Source organism: Trachinotus anak, unplaced genomic scaffold (genome assembly GCF_046630095.1).
Source record: "Trachinotus anak isolate AG129_WGS33_773 ecotype Australia unplaced genomic scaffold, CSIRO_AGI_Tana_v1 ptg000004l, whole genome shotgun sequence".
NCBI classification, from domain to species: Eukaryota; Metazoa; Chordata; class Actinopteri; order Carangiformes; family Carangidae; genus Trachinotus; species Trachinotus anak.
The window spans coordinates 21,580,132-21,605,492 of record NW_027273855.1 but is presented as its reverse complement, the minus strand read 5'-3'; the positions used below and the strand labels follow the sequence as shown (position 1 = coordinate 21,605,492).

Below are 25,361 nucleotides of genomic sequence, written 5' to 3'. Positions count from 1 at the left end.
AAAAAACCAAGGCCCACAGGACTAAATGACTACAGACCCATTGCCCTGACCTCTGTGGTCATGAAATCATTTGAGCGCCTTGTCCTGTCCCATCTCAAATCCATCACTGACCCACTCCTGGACCCCCTGCAGTTCGCCTACAGAGCCAACAGGTCTGTAGACGACGCCGTCAACATGGCTCTCCACTTCATCCTCCAGCACCTGGACTCCTCAGGGACCTATGCCAGGATCCTGTTTGTGGACTTTAGCTCTGCCTTCAACACCATCATCCCGGCTCTGCTGCAGGACAAGCTCTCCCAGCTGAGCGTGCCTGACTCCACCTGCAGGTGGATCACCGACTTCCTGTCTGACAGGAGGCAGCACGTGAAGCTAGGAAAGCACGTGTCTGACTCCCAGACCATCAGCACTGGATCCCCGCAAGGCTGCGTTCTTTCTCCTCTGCTCTTCTCCCTGTACACCAACACCTGCACCTCCAGCCATCAGTCTGTCAAGCTCCTGAAGTTTGCAGACGACACCACTCTCATTGGACTCATCTCTGATGGCGATGAGTCTGCCTACAGGTGGGAGACTGAGCGTCTGGTGACCTGGTGCAGGCAGAACAACCTAGAGCTAAACGCTCTGAAGACAGTGGAAATGATAGTGGACTTCAGGAAGAGCCCAGCCCCACCCACCCCCATCTCCCTGTGTGACTCCTCCGTGGCTACCGTGGAGCATTTTCGCTTCTTGGGAACCACCATCACACAGGATCTCAAATGGGAGCTAAACATCAGCTCCCTCATCAAAAAAGCTCACCATCCTCACCTCCTCCATCACCATCTGGTACGCTGCTGCCACGGAGAGGGACAATAACAGACTGCAGCGTATCATCCACTCTGCTGAGAAGGTGATTGGCTGCAATCTTCCGTCCCTCCAGGACCTGTACGCCTCAAGGACTCTGAGGCGTGCAGGGAAGATTGTAGCTGACTCCTCCCACCCTGGACACAAACTCTTTGAGACACTCCCCTCTGGCAGGAGGCTGCGGTCCTTCAGGACCAAAACCTCTCGCCACAAAAATAGCTTCTTCCCATCTGCTATTAGCCTCATCAACAAGCCTAGAGAGCCCCACTGTTGCTGATCAATTGCACCAATCACCAGAAAAAATTCCTTGTATGTGAAAACATACTTGGCAATAAAACTGATTCTGATTCTGATTCTGATTCTGATTCTGATTCTTCAACGAGTCAAGGGTTATAAATTAAAGAAATCCGACCCCTTTCTGGCTAAAATTCAAACGGCGCAGCAGATCAGATGTGTCATCGTATAGCAGGTCAGCAGGATCACACAGTATACACAGCACAATATGGAGCATATGAAGTGAAACTGGAGTCTTCTGTGTTTTATTTCACACGATTTGTCGCCTGAAGAGCCGATCTCGCCAGAAAACGTCTTTGTTTAATATAATTTTTATAAAGCTGGGACTCTCGGTCACAGAGGTCTGGATATTTTTAGACGGTGACAGTATGTTTCTCCTCGTCCACTGTGACAGCTACATGACCACAGAAGAACATGTGCTATCGCTGGACACGGGAAGTACTCAAGGTACGGTAGCTGTGCCAATTGACAGAGTGACTCTAAAGAAAAATGACTTGCATTTCTGCAGCATTGACCAGCGCTGATGCTGGAAAATAGGACAGTGGGATACAGTAAAGTATTCTGTTGGGGTGGGGCTGGGGGGGCGGTACGTCTGTGTGTGCCGTTGCTCTCCTCCATGATAGAGCAGATAGCAGAAACAAAGTAGACTTTTCAACTGAGATCCGCTGCAACTTTCTAGTAAATGTTCTGCTCTAGATGTATTTTCAGTTATATTTTTTATGCATCCTTTAGGACTGGACTGGGAGAACTTGGGGGGACAGCTGGCTGTTGCAATAACTGTACAAGCCATGTTTACCGCCAGCTACTGTAGTACTCCTGCCATATCATATCCCGATGTCCCAGGCCTTTTCTTGGAGGGATATGCACCATAAGAGTGGAACCTGGGAAGAGCTGAAGCTGGTCAAACACATGGAAGCCAGCACGGCTTGGTGTGACAGCCAAAAAGACCTGTCAGTAAAGGGAAACTCACCCCAAAACACAAGGTCATAGTTGCCAAGAGAAACTGGCAACTATGACCCTCTCCTGTTGTTAAAACAAAAAAGATCCTTGGGCAATTGCCACTTGGCTCTAATAGACTCAATGTGTATGCCAGTGACAAAGGATGTGAGCAAGAAATGCTAGTTCTGCCTTTTACAAAAGAAACCACACCAAGGAGGGTGGGATCACTCCTGGATCCCTGTCTGTACAGGTTTAAGTGTATGTGACTGACACTAAACATCACTGTGCATAATGTGCATTCACATGTTCATATATTCACAAGTTGACTGACTAAATCCTCTGAAAAGCCAGGACTGTCAGAAACTGGGAAAATATGTAACAGTCCAAAAGGTTGGGTGTGCGTAGTCCCAACAGGTTATCAGACCACTGCAGGGCCAGAGATGACACTGAGCTGGCTCGGCGAAGGAAGAGGCCATTTTCTTGGAGTGACAAATATCTGGAGGAGTACAAACAGAGCGCAGAGCCCCTGTTGGGAGAATGCCTGAGCTTTGTCTTTGTCACACTGTGTGACACAGACTCACAGCACCACTCCCTGAGGTGTGTGGTTATGTGTACATGTGTGTGAATTGAGCAACGGTCTGTTTATGTGTGTGTATGTGCGCACGCACACAAAAAATGGAAGACCACAATCTCCTATCCTCACATCGCTGGCTCTGCTCCACCTCAGCCCCCGTGCTTCGGGCATCAGTGCTTGTGGCTAAACATGTGAAAGATACCAGAACTCAAACTTTAACACAAGTGAAAATAGAGGTAGTGAAGGAGTCTGGGGGTGAGACTTGCCTAGTCTCATATATGGGACTGCTGATAAATCAGTAAAGGTGCCAACATCGCAGGTCGAACAAGATTGAGCCTGGGTGAGCCAAGGACAGATACAACTGGGCCTTTTATGGCGGCGGCTGGTATAGGGAGCGACTTGGAGTGAGGTGAGGGAACGCTAGCTCCACAGTACTGCTTTGAGCCAGCAAGATTAATGTAGGCTCTCTGGAGCAAAGGCAACATCCAGAGCCTTAATAAGGTACAAACAATCGGTTCCACTCCACTGGCTTCCCAGGGAAAACTATTGTTGTGCCGCATTGTTTCTTGGTGAAGCTCCTTGGAGACACGGGCCGACTGCAGCATGTGACTGTCTCCATTACAGCCAGGGGAGAGCTCGCCGTAGGCCCGTGTTTGTCTGTGTCAGGGTGAAGGTTGGCTCTCCCGCCCGCCCCATGCCCACTCCAACCCCCCCACCCCCCCCACCCCGCCTCCTTCCCCCGATTGCTCCATTTAAATCCAAGCTCTTGTCAGCCCACTCACCTCAACTCCCTGTACTTTCAACTTCATGTGATCCTCCCGTGTGGTCTTCCCGTCTTTCCTCTTCTTCCAGCAGTAGCCATCCTTCCTGTACTTCACCTTCTTCCTGTTGTACAGTATCATCGACCCATTCTGTGGCCTGGATCCGTGGAGACAGGACAGAGAAGGGGGTGGGGGGATTGGGGGGGGGGCAAAAAGACAGAAAGATGAGATGAGATGAGAAGAATTTTCAGGCAAAGCTGCAGCACAGCTTGGGGACTCATTTCAGAGATGTACAAAGAGGCCCGACACGAGTCTGCGCCAGGCAGAAAATGCACCAGTGACTTAGATGACAAGACTTCTTTATGGTGTTTTTCAGCATTGGTATGCACAGTTTGACAATGAACAAAGCACCCTTCAACATACATTTCTCCCAATGAGAAGTGTGTGTGCTGCAAGGAGCTAAAGTGACACTTCTTCTCACAGAGTAAATTACATAAAGGCCAGTGTGAAAGGCAAGCAGTGTGGAGGTATTTGTGTGTGTGTGTGTGTGTGTGTATGAGTGTGTTTGTATGGAGGGGGGGCTCTTCCTTCCTTGTCTGTCATTCATCCAACTTAAATGAGTAGTGGTGTTGAAAGTCCCTGGGGGGGGGGGATCCTCCCTCACACTCCATTCATAATTCATTCTCCCTCCACTAGACCACAGCCTGTAGGCTCATAATGATATAATGTAACTATTTGATGATAATCTGCCTTTCCACTTCGATTTGTAACAGAGGCATTTGCTGCTCAGTGTTAAACATTAACACAAAGTGTAGAATAAAACATTTATGACTTACTCAACAATTAGTTAGCAGTTAAACATAGTTTTGTGTGTGTGTTTGTATTTGTGTGTATTGTGGAGGGGCTATGTATCATTATACACTATGCCTCAGTTTCCCATGGACTCTTACAACACACACACACACACACACACACACACACACACACACACACACACACACACACACATGCATTACACACATCTGCTATGATTTGGAGCTCTCCCAAATGAGAACAGGTTTGCCTCAGTGTTTGGTGCCTCACAGTGAATGAGTGGGAAAGCCACCTGCCCAAGCTGTTGAGGAGGCAGTGTAACCGTTGAGGGCGGCTTAACCATCCAGTCAGCTGGTGAACCTTGTTAGCCTCGTGCTCACCGCTCACATGCACAGGCGCACAGCAGACACAATGACACCACTGTATAAAACTAGAAACAGCAAACGCTAGAGAAAAAAAAAGAAAAAACTCTCATCAAAGTAAAGAACAAAAGTTGGGTTGATTTGTGACTTCTCTGACAATATCCAAAATAAGAAAAACCCAACGGTTGTTTTGCATTGTTTTGTTGTTTATTGTTAAATTTTTTTTTTCACAAGGTTTATTTATAACGCTGCATGCATCATTTTGCAAGGCTGCCTTTGGGGGCCAGGGCGCGTGTTTATCTTGGTATCACTCATCAATCATTTTCCCGGCCGGATCTCAGGGGCCAGTGGGGGAGGGAGGGAGGAGGGGGAGGTGGGGTCCCTGCAGTCCCCCCTCTGTGGCCCCTGACAGCACCTTCTAATGAGAGACGCCACTCACACAATGACGCGCTCAATCCTTGCTGAGCTCCCTTCTTCCCTTTCCTCCTCCCTTCCTCTCTCTACAGCTCCCCTCCTCTAGCCGTCAGTCAACTCAAGCTGTGCACCAGGGAACGTCTTTGTCTCCTCCCTCGCTCCGGCTCCTCTTCTGCTCTCTCTCTCTCTCTCCCTCTCCCTCTTGTTTCATCTGTCTCAGGATCCCTCTCCTCTCTCCCACACCTCCCTCTCTCCTGCTGTCTTCTCCTCTCTCGCTGCCCTCTCTTGTTTCGCACTCAGCATACTTTGCAGAAAACAACTATTAAACAGACATTTTTATTGGTCAGTTTGAGAAGTGGAGCTGCTCAATGGCTGCATGCGATATACACAAAGTATAAATTGTGCTCTAGTTTACAACATCCGTAATGTGGCCCATCGTGGAGGCGTGATCATAAATGGCACTCGAAGACTAAGAAGTTTGCAGATTGCTGCAATCTCAACATGTGCCTCGGCAGATTTGCATCCCAAATGTCATTTGAAGGACACTCATTTGACATGCCTGCATCAGCACTTGGTATCAATCAAACACTGGAATGGCCCTGTGCAACAGTGTGATCCTATTATTTGTTTCGATATCATTCTGGGTTTTGTCCTTCAGAAGAAGGAGCGCGTGCTTCTTAAAATGTAGCCCTGCGTGAGACAAAAAGATGGGCGCGGATGAGATAAGGCAGAAAATCAAATGACACAGGGCTATCTGATCTCCTCCAGAGCACTGGAAATTGGGGTGAGCCTTCGGTGTCAGAGGCTCCACGCCGTATTTATCGGCTTGGCGCAAAAACTTATTCACTCAGCTATTTTTGAGAGACTGTTAGGTAGATGCTGTTTTCAATTCAAGGCACTTTGGACCCAGAGGAGAGAGCCCCGGCACCCACTCTGGAGTAGGTCTGAGGCAGAGACCAGTCTAAAATGCATGCTTAGGTAACATAATGTGTCTCCTCTCCCTCCTGCTGTCTCTCTCTCTCTCTTCCTCCCACTCATCCCCTACCACTGTATACTTAGGCGTTTCAATTAATCTTATCAGAATTATACATATTTATATATGAGAGGAAAAGCTAACTGCTCTGTTATCAAAGAAGCGTGACAGGAGGCCCTCTGTCTCAGATGCCTAAATGTGGCAGATTAATATGGAAATACAGGCTTCTGACAAAGTGCACACATGCTCCAGAGCTGCCTTTCTCCTCTTTGGAGTTTGCAGCGATAATAAGCTTTACCCTCAGGGTGGTGTTAGGCCTTGTCCAGTCCTTTAGGAATCATTCATTTACCCAGGTAATGGCATTCGCTCAATCAGATTTGTTCATTTGAAAAAGTCAGGGGAGGGTGGAGGGTTTATGAGGCTGGTGACGTGTTCAGCATGGGTAACAAAGCCAAAGCAGGGCAGCCCAGGCCCACAGACAGGCAAAGCAGCGCTCACACGCTCAGCTTCACTGTCTACAGGCCTATAGGCGCTAACAGAGAAAGGAGGAAGGAGCTAAAACGGGCACACAGAGAGAGACAAATCTGAGTGAGTGTTAGAGAATCTCCTTTTCCAGCAGGGATCAGCGGGGAGAATCCACAGCTCTGATGAATCATCTCAAAATCCTAAAATATTCTGAGAAAACACACTGATGGAACCTCGAAATGTTCTGACTTGAATAAACATTATATTTAGAAGCAACACCAACAGGATTATTGTGTAAAGAGATACACATTTTTAATACACAAAAAGGGAAAATCAAACATGCACTCAATATATTACTTATAATACATGAAATAAGCTATTACTGTGTTACCACACTCAAAACTACTCAACTGTATCAAGCGTACTCAAGTGTAAGACAAGCATACAACAGTTTCAAGAATTCTGTGTCGTGGTGTATTCTTATCAAAAGGCGAACAGATAATGAAATATTTCAGTCTTGGTGAACCAGTGTAGCAGTAATGGCTGGGCTCTAGTTTCCCTCCCCCCTCCTCAAACAACTCTATTCCCCATGATGCCCTGGGTTTGATTAATACCATACATGCTGTTTTTCTACCCAGCAAGCTCAACTGGCAACTGGCAGTGCAGCAGAGAGGAGAGGAGAAGAGAGGAGAGGAGAGGAGAAGAGAAGAGAGGAGAGGAGAGGAGAGGAGAGGAGAGGAGAGGAGAAAGGAGAGGAAAGCAGAGAAGAAGGAGAGGAGAGGAGAGGAGAGGAGAGCAGAGGAGAGGAGAGGAGAGGAGAGGAGAGCAGAGGAGAGGAGAGGAGAGGAGAGGAGAGCAGAGAAGAAGGAGAGGAGAGGAGATGAGAGGAGAGGAGAGGAGAGGGGAGAAGGGGAGAGGAGGAGAGGAGAGGAGAGGAAAGGAGGAGAGGAGAAAGGAGAGGAGAAGCTTTGAAGATCGGAGGGTTAGCTGGTTGGGGCCTGAAGTGGCACAGGAGGGAGGCAACACCTGCTGTTCTCAATTACCCATCAGAGCCTTCAGCCATCACAGCCTTTACCCCACTGTGTCAACAACCACACTCACACCTACTACTCATCCAAACACATCCACACACACATACACACACCTAAATTTTGTGTCACACACACTGACCCTATTAAGTATAAATATGAGGCACAAATATGCCCCTGGGCACTCACACACACAAGCATCACACACGTGTACACATACACACCAAGTTTCTAGTAACCCTGTTGCTCCATCTAGGGATAACATTAATAGCGAGCAGAGTGACAGAACATCAATAACACACTGATGCTAGTCATTACTGGTTCTGTCAATCACAGGTAAAACATAGGTCATATGTGTTAAAACGCATGTGTGCACAAACACACACACACACACACACACACACACACACACACACACACATCTGGAGCTGTCGACACTAAGCAGAGGTGTGTCTACGTGTAATGTAATTATACTTCAAGCAACAGCAGCTTTATTAGATGGCACGGCATCTCTGAGCAGGATGTGCGAGCAGAAAGGTGCTGGCTCTGCGTTGGGAGCTCCGTATCTGAACGCATCACGTGCAATTGATGACTCGCAGATAAGCCGCTCCCTTCAACCCCGCCAAAGAATGCATCAGGAAGTGGGGCGTTTGCTAAAACTACTTTAAATGTAAATCTGCCACGGCCTCAGTATTGAGATTCATCATCTGCACTGCTCTGAACCCCTCCAACTCCCCCGCTAGTGTTCGTATGTCGAGACGCCGCAGGTCGCGCTCCTCTTTGACTGCCAATGAGGCCTCAGCGCTTGGTCACTGCGATGCCCACAGTTCTTTCTGCTGTAGTCCTGAGCGGCCACAACCTTCACAAGAATGCTTAATTATATATGGTAATTATGGGAGCAAGGGGCATTGCTGTGGGTCAGTCAGCTGGAACAAGTTACACAACATCTTTTAAATCATGTTGCTAACATGTTAATAGTTTCTTTCTCTTATATGAACTGTCTATTAAAGCTGAAACGCCAAAACAGCACTCCCGATAATTAAGAGAGAAAACAGTCAAAGCAGCTGACAAGAATTACACTGAAGTGAATCATGAAGTTAAGTTTGCCAAACATGATATCATGTACTGATCTCCAAGGCTGTACAGATGGAGCACAATGTTTGTTTACCCAATGTGTTCAACTAAATACAACAGTAATGATGAGAGGGTAGCAAAGGCCCCTGGAGTTGTAATTCAGGAAAGGGAGACAGATCGTGTGCCTCCCCTCTTTCTCTCTATCTATACTGCTGGTGATTGCCACAGAGCTCAGGCCCTGGCCCACTGCCTTCCAGCACAAAACAGATGTTCCCCCCGCACTTATCTCAATGAAAAAATCACAGACAATTTACAAAGAATATAAATTACGGTTGTAGCTACACATCAGTGTCTCTGTCCCTATAAGACCTTGTAAAGAGGATAAGGGTGAATTGGTGTGGGAGGGTGGGTGGATTGTTGGGGGACAACATAAGGCGGATGGAAGCAGTAGGGGAGGAGGGTGGCGTTGCTCTTATCTGGTCCACAGCAGCCCGGCAGAATGAGAGGGAGGCTGGTGACTGGCGGTGATGCTGCACTGATAGCACTAAGCCGGTTTCATGCACATTTCAGGGAGGCTGCCATCACTACTCAGACTTAAAACTCTCAGCCTCTGCCAGTGGATGAGGTTGGGGCATTATTTACAAATAGCCATGTCATACACTGGTTATACTGCTCCATTCCCTGTGTCGACACACACACACACACACACATAGCAGCGAGGGCTAATGTGCAGCTTTGATGTACAGCTTAGGTGACACAGAGTTTGAATTTCGGTGCTTGTAAGGTTTTGGCTGTCAAGACATTTCTTATTCATTTAAAATACACTGTGTTCCTGCGTGTTTGTGTTAGAACCCATATAATATGTTTAACTGGGTTGAAATGTTGATGACTTTCAACTGTTTGCTCAAAAGGCTTCCACGTCATATTTGTGGTAAATGTTATTTTCAGCCTTTAGTCAGTGTGCATATGTTTGCTTGGAAATAGCGACTACAGAGATGATGATTCAGACCTCACATCCTCGCCGCTAATCTTCCCAAATCATTCACGGTGTGTCTCAGTGCGTTGTAAATAAAGGTGCTATCAGAATGCAGCTTCTATATAGCCCCCGTCCCTGCTGACAACTACATGCTGTGTGCATGTGTAGACTTAAGTCCTACAGCCTTATTATGACACTTTGTATAGAGGATGCTTTTGTACTTTCAATAATGCATGGGCAGCAGGGAATTGCATACAGCCTTATTTTATGTCATGGGGCAGAATTGCTGTTTTAGCAGCTTACATTCTCCCGTGGTAGGAAAATACTAATGCAATTAAATCTAAGTCAGAGTAGACTGCAGCAAGAAAAGGTCAGGTTTTCATTATTAGTAACTACAAGCTTGCTTTCTATTAAAACAAGAAGCAGGAGAGTTCGGCCACCAAGTTAATGATGTGGTCATGTATTTTCAAGAGCCCAACTCAGACAGAGGATGAGAGATATTTATTTCTCTTTACTGGTGTCCTATTAATGCTACACTCAACATGGACCTGTGTCATTGACATTCTTTAAAATAAAAGTATCAAAGGCAGCAAGCAAATAAAAAAGGACAACTCAGAGGAAGAATAGTAAATAGAGAGGATGAAATCCTGGATTATAAAAACTGCATCACTAACTGTAAAAACTTCAAACCTTAAGCCTGACTTAAGGTGCACTATACTATTGTTATTGTTATTGTTATTGTTATTGTTATTATTATTATTGTTGTTGTTGTTGTTGTTATTATTATATGTGTGAAGATATTACACTCAAACTTTATAAAAGTGGGGTAGATTATAAGGGGATCACAAGAGGACCTTGAAGTCCACCTAAAGGTCTCTCCAGAGACCAGAACAGAGACAGGACAGGACAAGGACAGGCTCTCCTCCCCATCATACTTCATGCCAGACTGAGCTTATGGATCACCTGGACATGGGCCTCCTTGTCTCTCCTCCGGAGCAGTCAGTGCCACCACAGTGCCACTGACCTTCCCCTATTGATCCCCCCAGTGACAGAGCACAGCTAAGGCCAGCTATTGAACTACTTATGATTAATTCACAAATCCTGCCTTGTCCACAAAAAAGGTAAAAGAACAAAGCACAAGCAGTAGAAACAACTGAAAAGAGAGAAGGATAAAGAGCCAGAGAGGTCAAAAAAAGACTCCACTTTTTAAAGTAAGACAGAACTACAGAGCTAGAAGTGCTGCTTTACAAGCTGACCAAGCTATAAAGCACTTCTCAGAGTCCCTTTCTGTCACAAAAAACGACAGCACAGTGATAGAGGGGGAGGTGGGGGTCTGGGGTGGGGTTGAAAAGAGGGAGCAATGAAAAAAGGAGTGAGAAAAGGGAGAGAGACAGACAGGAAAATAGAGAGAAATAAAAGAAGAAGCTATTCTTCCTCTCCCTTCTCCTATTCCTTGGTCCTATTTTAGTCATGAGGATAGCCCAGTGAGGGCGAGAAGTTGAAATTGAGCCGTAACTCTATCTGTGTGCTGGAGCGAATCAGAAAGTCTATCCCACCTTTCACCTGGGAATCACAGCTCTCTCTGTGCCCTGTCTGGTCACCATACCAACCACAGCCAGGCATCTTGGGATTAATTGGAGCCCAGGGCTCAGCCGCAGCTCAGGCACAGATAGAGAGTGAGGGTGAGAGGGACGGACATCAGCCATGGTCAAGTGATGGTGGCCATGCAGATCAAATCGAATTTCAGGCATTGCCTGTATTACAGAGCTTATACAGACTTGAGGTAACACTAAACATAGCGGAGACCAAGCTACCTCCGCAGTAATGCTCGGATTGGATTCCAGGATGAAGTTCACGGTATAGCACTGGCTTTCTTCTCTGATCCCTGTGTGTGTTGTGAGGATTTTAGACAAACACTGACACACTGTGATTCGCCTCCATAAACACAACCCATGCCAGAATACTGAGTACACAGAGCATCAACAGAGAGGAGCCTAAAGTGTCATTCAAAGTCCTGATATGAGATAAAAGGGAAAATGACAGGTGCAGATGAGTCAATACAGAGTCACACTCCACAGAAAATTCAGCGGTCAAACTAAATTCTGAATTGAACTGTTTGATTTATATTTTTAGAAATGTTCAACATCTGACCAGGGACTACTGTTGATTAATTACAAAGCATTGTCCACAAGAATGAAACCACATAAAGATAACAAGAATATATTTACTTGAAAAAAGAATAAGTGTCAGTCTGAGCAGTGTGTCAAGGCTGAGCGCTGGTGTGCTGTGTGTCAGGAGGAATGCTACCAGCAAATAATAAAACATGCTGTTTACGCTGGTTTGGCTGTTGGCAATTAAAAGTAAAACTTGCTGGTATTTTCATAAATGCAGGCAATTCTCTGTAATCAGTTAATTTACTGATCATCAAACTCAGCTTTTGACCAGCCTTTGCACCGCTGCAGCAGAGCAGTGTGTGGGACAGTTGTATCAGTATGATCCAACTTTCTACAAAACAGATTAAAGCTGCTCAGCTGGCCAAAAGATCAGACTGTGGTGGTATTGGGAACCTTCCAGCTGTGAATGTGTGCAACTGTGTCAGTGTGGAGCAAAGCTCAGCGAGTCTACTGTACCCTGGTTTAACAAAGTAGAGAGAAAAATAGGCAAAATAGCCTGCCCTGTTTGCTTGTTGACAATTAAAAGTAGACTATGTTTTTGTTTCATGTGGATACTCTGAAGTTAACATGCTGACCACTGACCATCAAACTTTGTATGGTAAGCAGATCTGTTCCAGTTATTATGTCAGTGGATGTAGGAATGACCATTCATGCATGGCCTAATACAGAGCTAATCCTTATGGAACTGCATGAATATGATAGATTCAACTGAACAGTGCTGAACATGAATCTCAGCAGCTGGGGAACTGAACATGACAGTAACAATACAGATATGCAAGTAGAGGGTCTGGCTTAAATAGTCTTCTCCTGTTTGTAAGTCAAAGCAAAGTGACTATAAATACAGAACTAAAACAGCTTGAAAACTCTCAGGTTTAAATTATTTTAGGCTGCACATATTGTGATTATTTTGGCAGATATTGAGATTGTGATATGAGTCATGATTTCAGTGATCATTTTTGCATTTCATTTTCACTAAAAAAAATAAAAAGATAATGTGATATGATTTTTGTTCTGGCTTGTACCAAACAAGCATGTTCCCTTACGTCTGGAAAATGCAGATTTGTAGGCCAGGGCATCACTGTAGCACCACAACATGGTGCTAACAGTGCACAACAATGTTGTGACCCATTTTACCTTTATCAGAAAAAAACTGCAAAAACTTAATTATGCCCTTTCTTTTCCTTTCTGAACCCAGGCCTTTTTATTTCTGTTCCTGTCTAGTGCTAATGTTACATTAAATATCACTCTTTGACTACATACATGCTGCTTTCTAAAACTGTATTATCTTTGATGTGGTTGTTTGAATATATATGTATGTATGTATAGTATGTGATACAGGATTGATTGACTGAAAGGACAGATGAGAATGGGAGCATGTAGGTGGTACATGATGTTATGGGTGAGGGTGTTAGTCAAGTGGTCTCACAGGGTCCAACGCTTTCTTACACTCTATTTCTCTGGGTATGTTTGTATATGATGATCCTTGACCTTGGCCCCTGGCACATGTATGGATCACTTCCCTCTGTCTTTGATGCATCAGCTGGGGCCAGGACCTCATACACACACACACACACACACACACACACACACACACACACACACACACACACACACATACACATACACGAACACACACAGCGTGACTGAGCAAAGCAGGGTATAAGTCAACTCTGCTTCTCCTGGTTATGCACACCAACACTGATAGGCTGTACCCAGACAATGACGATGATAGACTATGTGTGTGCCACTGTGTTTATCTACCGCCGTCCATCTACAGAGTCCAAGAGCCATCTACATGCGCATGTACAGACACCTCCGAATACACTCATAAAGTAGTCAGCAAGGCACACCTCTAATCATGGCCACCTCTGCCTTCTCATTTTCCAAGTTCAGTGGCCCATGGAGCTTCCACACACTAAATCACATCAACACTCTCCTCCATAAATGATCCACACACAAGCGTTCTCTCTGTCTTTTCTTCCTTTCCTCCTTTTATTTCTTAAAAATCATGCTCAGACACACACACACACACACACACACACACACACACACAGGCACACATATATTATTATACAGACAGAGACACACACAAGCACTGCTGGTATGATAACAGGCACAGCGTAATAAATCCCACACAGCTTGGGGTGGACTAAACACAGATGCATCGAGCATCCATCCATACCTTCCAGAAACGGAAGAGGTGTAACCCTCCTATTCCAAAACCATAAAATGTTTATCCTCAGTCTGGCACTGAGCATTACTTTTACACACTTCTTGCAGCAGCATTTCCAAACTACGGCATCACGCAGGCCTGTCACACCGGCCTAGCTGATTGACTATTTCCTCCATATTTGACACACCAGTAAGTCTGCTCATCAGTCACCTCAGCAAGTGGAGGACGGGGAGGGGGGGGGGGGGGGGGGGGGGGTCCAGGCAACAGCCACAGCATGGCAAAGAGTTTGCTCCTGGCTCTGTGCCGTTCACAGGGCCTGGCAAAGAGAGATGCGCTCCAGAATGAAATCCATGTTTTATTCATCAATGTGGTACGTACAGTTAGTAGTATAAACAACTTTACAACTCATCAGTCGCTCGTATTTCTTTCAAATGTCATATTCAGCGGGGATTTCTTCAAACAAATGATGTGTAGGGAGGAAGGCGGGGTAAGGGAGATCCACTACTGTCGCCTTGAGACCACAATGAATGTGTGTTATACAAAACTATGACATGGCACACATTCATATTTCTGATCCAAGTCTCTGAGTCTGGTTTATACACTCCCTCATTTTTGCATTGTGGCAGGTTTGGATATAAGATAATCTCACACACATGCAAATACCTCTGTACATCACTGGATGATTGTCAGTGTGTGAGTTTACACTATGTACATCTCAGGAAACTGGGTCAGCCCCTATAAAACACAGGGTTGAGAGACAGTGGGCCACCACTACCACCACCACCACGCCCCCACACACACACACACACACACACACACACACACACACACACACACACACACACACACAAACATTATCTGCTCTGGTTTGCTGTGGCCCTACTGTCCTGCTCGGAAGAACTCTTGGAGGACAATGAGACACTGATCTGGCCCGTGTTGGCGTTGTGATGAACTACTTCTGGAAGCAATCATGCGAATTTACATCATCCCTTGACATTTAGCCTCACACTCCACACACTGTCAGTGTCGGGTGTCATGTCTGTGTTGGGTTTTTGAGCGCGGCTGTACGCATGTCTGTGTGCACATGGAATTAAATATCTTTCCCTGACATTTAGCCTTGCTGTCCACATGGCTCTCTGCAGGAAGAGGCAACGTGGGAATGCCAATCTTGAATCCTGCACCATATTATTTTTTTGTGCGCGCCTATGTGTGTTTGTGTGTGTGCATCTATGTGTATCTGTTTTTGTGCAACCGTGTCAGAATTGGAATGCACAGTTATTAAGGGGGGAGGCCTGCCACTCATGTGTCTCCAGAGGGTGAGGAGACCAGACACCATATAGGAGGGAAGGAGAAAGGGAGAAGGCAGACTGAAGGGAGAAACAAGAGAGAAGCACAACTAATGAAGGTGAGGAAGGGAGTGGTGCAAGTGTCAAGGCACCCATTGTATTGCTGGGCAGGAGCAGTAAAGACAAGCTAGTGGCCTCTGCAACTTTAAGATTGCTATTAAACTCTTGCCTTACTCGTGTTTATGGTTGGCTTTGTGTGTCAGAGGAGAAGGGGATCGTAAAGCCGGGCTTTGTCTGTCTGCCATTGATTTATTTCCTTCGTTAGGGTGATGACACTGCCTGCTTATGATGTCCTAGCACAGACTGTAATTACAGAGCACTTCTGTCTTTATTGATGTCACTTTGTTAGTTTAATTACGCTATATTGGGTTTTAGAGTCGCAGCAAGAGCAAAGCTATGATGTAGGGCAAAAATCATCAATGGAACATCCTCTTTTGAAGATGTCGGGGGCAGAGAGTTGGGAGATAATTATTTCATAGACAGACATCTAAAATAGACCCTGTGCATCTCAACATCTACAAAGGCAAAGAAAAGGTAATCTGAAATTTAATGACTATTCCGTCTGTGTTATGACCAAAGTCAGAGGGAGGAGGCTGCGACTGTGATGAGGGCCTTAATGGAAATGAAACACCTGGGTTCAACCTTGAGAGCAACTGTTTACGTGCACAGTCCCCAGGTGCTAGGGTTGACTGAGAGTCACGCAGTATGAGAACCAATGGTGTGTGCGTGTGTGTGTGTGTGTGTGTCTGTGTGTGAGAACTAGTGTGTATATACAGTGTATATATATGATGGGATGGGACCCAGGGGGAAGCAGTGCCATGTGAAGGTGACCCTTGTGTGGACGAGGAGGAGGGAGAGGCCACCTGCTTGCTGGTGGTGGCGAAATGAGGGTGACAGCCATCCACCTGTCTGAGAACACTCTTATTCCAGACCCCATCTGCCCACCCCCTTGGGATATCTCCTCCCCAGGGGACCCTGTGACCCTCGCTGTCGTCCACTTGACCAGGCCTCCTGTCCACTGTCCCAGCGGCCAGCTGAAACTGCCACCACTCACCTCCGACCGGAGGCCATTCTAGGGCACTGTAATACAGTACAATACATAGGGAGCTCCGCAGTTTTACTGTTTCTCCTTTTCTTGTTTCAAAATGATACAGGCCTCCAGGCCTTATGTGTCATGCTAGACTATAAGTCTCCTAGCTTGGCTAAGTCATCACAGGTAGCCAAAAGGGAAGGCCTTTATTTGCTCCCTTTTTCCTGCTCGCTGATGTTCTCCAAACTGAAAACTCATCATGGTGTTCTGTAGCACAGATAATCGCTGGCCAGCAACAGAGCAATTTGGCAACTCAAACAATGGTCACATATAGTACACTGTCTATTTGTCACTTCTCTCTCTCTCTCTCTCTCTCTCCCTCTGTGCATGCAGCTGCCTGTGTTTCTTGCCATTGTAGAGTGGAACACACACACATTTACATTCTCTCTCCAACCAGTCCACCCTGTGGATAGAAATCTTTATTTGAGCCTGTCTCTCTGACTGAAGTGAGGGCCATCCCTGTTTCCCATGGATTCAGACCTGTGGCCTGGACCTACGGGTGTGTTTGCTCTTCCTCCGTGGGCTTCAACTACATAACTGAATGGGGTTTGTGTAGAAAGGACCCACCAGACTTCTGACATGTCTTCTGATCTCCCACAGTCCTCCAGGGCTGGCAGGCCTACTGTACTCTACCTCTCTACACAGCAAATTTTGCTCTGCTACTGAAGAGCGGCACAATAAACTGACACTGAGGTAGAGAAAAGAGTAAGAGTGGTTGGGAAAGAGTATTAAAGAAGGGGATTTGAGGTGGGAAAAGGCAGATGACACTTAAGATAAAGATAAACATCAGGTCTTTGCTCTTGCAAAAAGTGCCAGAAAATTGTGTTCCCACAGCCAGTCAAATCTAATTTAGGAACGCTTCTAAAGGTTTATAATTAAGGCAAGTTGGAGCTTAGAGTAGCATCTAGGACCTTCATTTCTCTCCTCTCAGGCCATCACAGCTCTCTGCATGTTCTGCATGATTGCCTGTTGATTCACAGCATATTGGTGTTACCCTAGCTGCCTCCCTGGAAAAAGACACAATGAAATCTCTCATGGCGGACGTCACTAGGAGAAGGTGATTAACTGCTCCGCTGCTCCTGCAGGTGGGTGGGGGGTCCTTTCTTGTAAAACTTTTCTAAACTGTTAAAGATTGAGAGAGAGATGGGGCCTCATAAAGTATTCAGACACCTTCACTTTTAACAGACTTGGTTGCATTGTAGATTTAATTTAAATTGATATAATTACCATTTTTGTCCATCAGACTACAGTCAATGACCCATAATGACAAGGTGAAAACATGTTTTCAGACGTTTTTACAAACTTATTAAAAATGAAAAACTGAAATCTGTCATTTACATTATTATATTATTCAGACCCATAATTCAGTAAAAGCCCCTTTCGCAGAAATTTACAGCTCCAGTTCTTCTTGTGTAAATCTCTACAGGCTTTTCACAGCTGGATTTGGGCAGTTTATCCAGTTCTTTCTGGCAGATCTTCTCAAACTCCCTCAGATTGGATGTGAAGTGTCTGTGAACTGCCATCTTCAGGTCTCTTCACAGATGTCCTATGGAGTTAAGTCTGAACTTTGGCTGGGTGACTCAAGGACAGTGAGAGACTGTCCTGAAACCACTCTAGCATTGTCTTGGCTGAGTGCTTCAGGTCACTGTCACGCTGTCCCCCCTGTCTCAGTCTCATGCACTCTGGAGCAGGTTTTCTTCAAAGTCGTCTCAGTATTTTGCTTTCTGACCAGTCTCTCTGTCCTTGGTAAGCCCCCCTTATAGCATGATACTGCCACCACTATGCTTCACCATAGGGATGGTATTAGCGAGGTGATATATTGCATGAAATTTTGTTCATCTGACCAGAGAATCTTTTTCTTCATACTCTCACAGTCTTTTAAATACCACTTAGCAAACTCCAACTGAGCTGTCATATGCCTTTTACTCCAAGTGGCTTGCCTCTTGCTTCTCTACTATCAAGACATGATTGATGCTGTGCTGCAGAGATGGTCGTCCTTCCAGCAAGTTCTCCCACCTCTGCAGAGGACTGAAGCTCTGTTAGAGTGATCATTGGGTTCTTGGTCACCTCCCTGACAGAGGCTCTTCTTGCCCAGTTACTTGGTTTGGCCAGATGACCAACTATAAGAGGCATCCTGGTGGTTCTAAACTTTACAACTTTTCCTCAAAAATTGCGTTTCTGGGAACACTCAAAGCTTGAGAAGTGGTCTTATACCCTTCCTGTGAACTTTGCCTTTTGTAGAACAAATAAAGTTCGGTTTTACTGTAAAATGCTGTTTGGTGGCTTTACTAGATGGCCCAACGGTGTACCTCGCAGGTGAAAGTAGAGGGTGGAAGTGAATAAGGTGCTTGAGAGGGTGTAGCACGTAGCAGAGCGATGGGAAAACAGAGAACCACACACAACCCTCCACCCTTCTAGACTGTTTTTTAAAGCCTAAAGAGTAAATGCATCACTGGTGCTGTTTCTGGCCATTAGCATGCTTCTGGCCATTAAACATGCCAAGGGCAAAACTCATTATTGATAGATAGGTAGATAGATACACACAGTTAGATTATCGCACATGTAGGAGCATGTACTCACATACACCCACAAAATGATATGTGCACACAGCTCAGACGAAGCCTGCACGACTAGATCTGTGTGTTACAGCAACCCTATTCAGGTAAGGCAACTCAAAACCCAAAACATATTTCTGGGGACTCCTACAAGTACCATTGTTATCTGACCTCCTTTACTCTGTGAGATGCCAGTGCTGAAATGGAATATTTTCTTTGCCATCCTAGGTGTCATTACATGGCTAAAACACTCCTTTATATCAGAGATAATTGTTGCTTTGTACAAGAATAGGCGCTTTGACCAAACATCAGCTCCATTAAGAAAACTGAAACAGCAGCACATGGGGAATCTGCAACAGATGCCAGTATTGTGTTGAGTTTTTGTTGCAGCTCAATCCATCTATAACCATACATCTGCAGATCTACACTTGAGATTGTGATAAAAAAAAAAAGATAAACAAAATACTCATAAATCTTTGCTTATCACTAAAAGCTTAAGTGTCTCCCACAACAACAGCATTAATGTGCGCTTTGGCCAAAGGCAAGAGACAGTAATAGATAGTAACAGGGTTTACTACAGGAAGGCATGAGGCGCAGACAGAAGGCACACTGAAAGACAGAAAAGGGGAGAATGTGTAAATAAAAAGCAGTGGGAGATAGAGAGAAATGGTTAGAGGAGACAAACTGAGTCTGAACAAGAGAAAAGGAAAGTAAGGGGTGGCGAGAGGGTGAGAGGAGGAGGGCGATGATGAGGAGAGAGAAGGTTGGTCTCATTACTATTAGACCTTCTCTCTCCCTCCAGGCTCAGGTGACCCAAGCTCCCTAGCCCTCTGCCTTGCACACCACTAATCATTTGGTTTTAATCACTGGGATATTCTCCCCCTTTGCTCCTCCCCCACCTCTCTTCCCCTCTCTTCATGCCCTACTGTGCGCCCTAGCCCTTGCCAAGGTCCAGCTAATTTTATTCTAATTGGCCGTAGCCTGGGCTGGGACCGATCTGCTTCACTGTCCTCATCCATCCGTCCATCCTGTCTCTGTTCCACTCCCCGTCCTTTCTGTCTCCGTCTCTCTCCCTCTCTGTTTCTGCCTTCAAAACTTCATGCCTATGCTTGTTTCTTCATTTCCTCACTGCCTCCTCTCTCCGCTTCATCTCTCTTTCACCTCTAATTTTTTTTTTCTTTTTTAACCCATATGCAGCCGTGGCCGCTCCCTCCCTCTGCCTGCCTTTCATGCCATTCATTGACATCACAGTTGTGCGAGCATTTTCCAATTTCTGTTCTCCCTCTCCTGTTGACCTTACATTCCACCAGACAAAACAAATAGCCTTGATGTTGTCTGCCAACAAAGAGTTTCGTGTGACTGCCTTGATCCGCGCACAATGGCATGAAAGAGAAATGTGAAGCTGTTCAATTAGGTAAACCTGATGGCTGAAGACTGATGTTCTCCCTCTTTTAATTCAGGGGCGAGAAGACACAGACTGCGCGTCAAATAACAGTGGAAAAAGAAGTGTTCTGTGTGAAGAACAAAGCGTGATAAGATGCAATGATGACTGATCGATTTATGGCCATGTTCATTTAGCTCTTCTCACCAAAACTCCTGTCATTTGTGTTAGCTAAAGTTAAAACATTAGAAGTCATGAAATCAAAATATTCTAAGGAGGACGTATCCACTCATGAAATATTTATAGCTGTGAGCTTATTGGCCTGTTGACAAAGCTTGGAACATCGAAGCCAAATTTCACTACACTGGTCATTATGGCAACTTTACCTGTCGCTGCAAGCAAAAAAAAAAAAAAAAAGGAGGGAGGCAGATGGAAATCCTGCATTACAATCACACACTACAAATCCTCTACTTTTCTTTTCTCCTCCGGATCAACAGCTCCAATAAATTTTCATTACACCTGTGTGAAGCGCTTCAAATAGAGCCACAGAAGCAGAAACTAATTACTTTCTAATTTATTGACTAATGGCCACAGCCCTGGGAGACAGCTGCAATTGTTCTAACAGTCCTGCTGCTCTGACTGCACTCAGGTCCACTTTAGATTCATAACCAAAATAATTTATCATTACAAGCACATTAAATTGAACCGTATAGACCATAACAGTGGTAATTTATATCATTTTGTTGTTAGGGACGCTTTTCCCTCCCCTGTCTTGAAAGCGTGCAATCTCTGCGATGGGATTCGTCTCCAGCCAGTCGTTGTATGTGGCAGGTTCACTTTGTTCTTCAAAGGAGTCTTTGTTTTGCGCCTCATTCACCATTTGTTGGAGCTTAAAGTAGAAAGGAGACCAAAAAGAATGTGTGGCCTGTTGTGAATTTGGAAAAGCCTGAGCAGCGGTTTCTGTGTCACAGATAACAAACATGATGGCTAAGTCAGGCTACTGTCACTGCCTGCATGTTATAAGTAAAGGGCACGATCAAAACATCAATATGACTGGCTGATGAGCTGACTCTGTGCTGACTTGAGGTAAACTTTCTGTCATGATTCTGGTTTCCAGGATCCCCTTGTGTGTCAGGCAAACTCTACGCTGATAATATATTCATTTTCGGCAATTGCCTTTATCCCATAATGCATCTCTTTCTTGATGGGAACAGTGCCTTCCAGGATGTCAATGTCCCCATCAACAAGACACAAATGGTCGTCCAGTGGTTTGAACAGTGTGATAACAACATTAGCCATGTGTCAAGGCTTTCTTAATCACTACAGAGGATGCCATTTGTGCATTGATGGGATATTCTGAAGCAAAGTATGAGATGGCATTTTCCGCTGGTGTCATTAAGATGGAAGGCCCATATGATCATGCAAATTCATTATGTAAGCAGTGATTAGTGTTAACCTTGTGCTCTATGAGGTGAGTGGTCTGAAACTATGCCAGCAAAAACACTACATGTCTACAGAGACAGTATGTATGAGTATATAGAATAGAATAGAATAGAATAGAATAGAATAGAATAGAATAGAATAGAATAGAATAGAATAGAGGCAAAAACTGCATTCTCCATAGACATTTCCTTTTAAGTCTTATCAAGTGCTTACAATGCACCCAGGCAACACAATGCAATTTCCAGCTCCTCCATGGTGGTGTTCTCTGTATTTTTGTTCTACCTTTCATCGAAGAGAAAAAAAATATCCTCAAGGTTTAGGAGTTTAGCCAGATTTCAGCAGAAAGACCATCAGATCTATGGGCGGTATTCCAACCTCCCACAGGAACAACAAGTGATCCAGCCATGTTGATAGTACCAACATTGTGCTACTAGAATCTTAGTTGACGGTGGTGCGGCCCTGAGGGAGGGTCTGAACAGTAGCAGTCTGTCTCTGTGGGAGGCAACCTCCATTCACACCTCCCTGAGCATTGGATATGCCAACTGCTCAAAATTTGCACTTCTACCAGTTTTTTTTCACCCTTTAAAAGCCACACGCGCAGTGAAATTCCACTGCAGTTCGCCATCTGTGACAACAGTGATGCAGGTGACCTTTCGCCTGCAATTTCACCTGCAGTTTCTTGTGCTCGTGCACTGTGCCCCTTTCTTACAATGTGAGAGTTGACTGGAAAGTTTACAAAACAGGTCTGTAAATCTTCATTCACGGCTTCTATAAAAAGAGCAACACAGTGAGGCAGCTCACACAAAGCTGAAGTGTCCATAGCAACAATATTAGTGAGTCACCAATGAGACTAATAAATGCAAGATCTAAAGTTCATACCTCGAAGGGACGTGGAGCCAGATACTTATTTCTGCTTTTATTCGATCACCAATCACACCCACAAACATAGACACACACAAATTGAAAAACACATATTGGCACACAAATACCACTCTCCACCCTCCCCTTCTCATACTCTCTCTCTCTGTGTCCTCCTCTTCAGACATTCAAGCCTTCACAGGTTGATCAATAGAATCCAGCAGGCCACAAATACAGAGAAGAGGGTGTGTGGAGTGGGGGTGAGGAGGGGGGTCCCCTGAGAGAGACAATAAGGACATTGAGAATAAAACAGAGACCGGAGACACACAAACAGAGACACACACAAATACATACACACAACCCCGTCCTATATTCCCCAGCCAAGTGGTGACGTCAGCCTCCTGTTGAAGACACAGCCCACCTAATGGAGCATAGCCAAGGCACGATATGTGTGTTTGTGTGTGTGTACGTACAAGTATGTGTGAAATAATGTTGGATTGAGAGAGTTTACCCGCTACAGCAGAGGCAAGGGAAGGACACACCACTACAGTAGAACACACACAAAGTCAAGCACAATAGCCATTAAATCAAAAGCAATCTCTCCGCTCCTGGCAATTCATACGCAGAGAGCTCTCACACATGCATACACCTGTACATACACATACACAAAACCGACAAATACCACCATCCAATACGCTGCAATACTATTAGGTTACTTTAAAAGTGTGGAGAAAAAAATGTGGGAGGAAATGAATGACATTCCAACAGTACATCCTCTCCAAACCTGAACAAAATGTGTCAGCAGTGGGAGTATAAAATCTCTGAATGAGAGTTTTTTGGCATAGGAGATATGGAGAGAAATCAATTTCAGGGCCAAGTATGGTGCCAAGGACGTCCAGAAGGGCATAGTTCTGTTGATCTGTTCATATCAATTTGCTCCCTCCTGCAGACGGAGAATGCCACAGTGTGCAGCGCTGCATCTTTAAGGAATATCGCCCTGATAACGGTGCCATAAAACACATCATTTTACAGTCAAACCATCTCTGCCTCAAATGCACTTGGAGCGGAATCCATTTTCAAGCAACATAAAGTTTAACATGGCGCTACATCTGCCGAACCGCTAGCTTCCATGCTACATGGGATTGGGCGATTTAATTAGGAGACATGGGATAGCATTGTGTGGGACTGCAATGAGCCCCACCCTCCGGATCCCAGGCCTATCCGCCATGAACCTGTGATCATCTCTGGAAGAGCAGAGCGCATACTGAGTTACAGTAGGCACCCTAACAATAGCTGAAAAGTTTCAAACAACTGTATCATTAAACACAGTGATAAGCCAGACTACTGTGACACCAGGTCCACGCATGGATGTGATTATACAGATGAGCAGCTAGTTTGTATCAGCTTTCCTATTGCTATCTCTAAATGGTACAAAATAACAAGTTTATACCATTTCACCCTCCGAGATTATGTGACATAGATATATGCATGGCTCATAATGATGTTGTTATTATAAAAGAGTATTTCTGCTGGTTGCAAAATCTGTCTATGTGGAATACCTCATTTTATCCATCTCAAATAGACATTTTCTACATGAATACGTGTTGAAAATGAACCCATTCAAAGGCCAGAGCAATTTTACAGAAAGGCACAGCCGAACAGCTTGAAAATAAAGTGGAGCTTTAGATGAGCTGCTTTGATAGTCATTAGTCAACTGAGAAGACTTTCCCCCAGCTGAGATAACTTTCTGAACAATTGTCTCCCCTGAAAAGTCATAAAGAAAATCTCTTTTAAAGTTTCCCCTGATTTCTAATGGAGCATCCCTCCAGTGAGCATCTGGACCACCTGAGTGAGAAGCGACCAGATCACTAATGCACTCTAATTCAGGAAGTATAGATTACAGATTGTCAAGAGCAAAAGTTTGATTTTTTTTTTTTTTTTTGCCTTGACCATCTGAAAGTGGCTCACAATACAAATTTAATGGATCAATGGGGATGGAGGGCTGAGAATTGTGGGGGACCTTACCACTTTCTATTGTGATTGAACATGCACTATTGGAATCACTGTGCTGTGTGGAGGCCAAATTCTTCATGCACATTAAAAAGAAAAAGTTTCAGGTCTGTAGACTTGTGCAAACACAATGTCAGAACGCTCGACCATGCACATATTTGAAAACCACAGATTCAGAGTAACTTGTTACCCAAAGAGCAAGAACTGCGTCATATCATAAAATGCGAGAAGATGAGTAAATGTCCATCTTGGCTTTTTTTAGATGCTCCTGAGGAGGGCTTGGGCCACAGCATAAGTTTTTTTTATCACCTCTTTATCTGGATTACCAGATAAAGAGGTGGCTTGGGTTGTGGGTGAGATGATATCGGCCAGATGGAGACACAAAGGCAAAAGTTCAATTAAAAATGTTGGGGGAATCAATTTGTTTGCCTTAATCACTTTGTTAATTTGTTAAAGCATTTACTTCGCAAAATCCTCTGTCACATTTTCTGCTGCGATAATGGAGCTGCATAGAGGGAGGGGTGGTTGGTTGGGTTGAGTGCCTTTTAAATGGCTCACCCTCTGGTTCTAAACACAACGCTCAGTGTGCCTGCTTGCCCGTCCCTGAGTCTCTTTTGCGGGGTGTGTGGGTAATGAGGCCCTCCTGTAGTGCCGCGCTCCACTCCTCTGTTGGTGCAGAAAAGCGCACCCCTGCCACGTCCTGACATTCTGACAGATAGGAGCCGCGGAAAGCATATGGGCAACGTGGCAATGCCTCCGACGCCCTCCAAACTGTCGTAGGGTTCTGGCATAATGAGCGGTAGAGAGACGAGCCCAAGTCC

At 45.2% G+C, this 25,361-nt stretch overlaps 1 protein-coding gene across 9 annotated transcripts in view; it reads right to left on the bottom strand.

Annotated features, from left to right (window-relative positions):
• camta1a (calmodulin binding transcription activator 1a) overlaps positions 1-25,361 on the bottom strand; it is a 281,952-nt gene that overhangs the window by 118,111 nt on the left and 138,480 nt on the right. For all 9 annotated transcript variants that reach the window (XM_071476957.1, XM_071476958.1, XM_071476960.1 and 6 more), the window contains one exon: positions 3,427-3,562. In XM_071476957.1, coding sequence (XP_071333058.1) covers positions 3,427-3,562 — 136 coding nt within the window. The remainder of the gene's footprint in view (positions 1-3,426; positions 3,563-25,361) is intronic.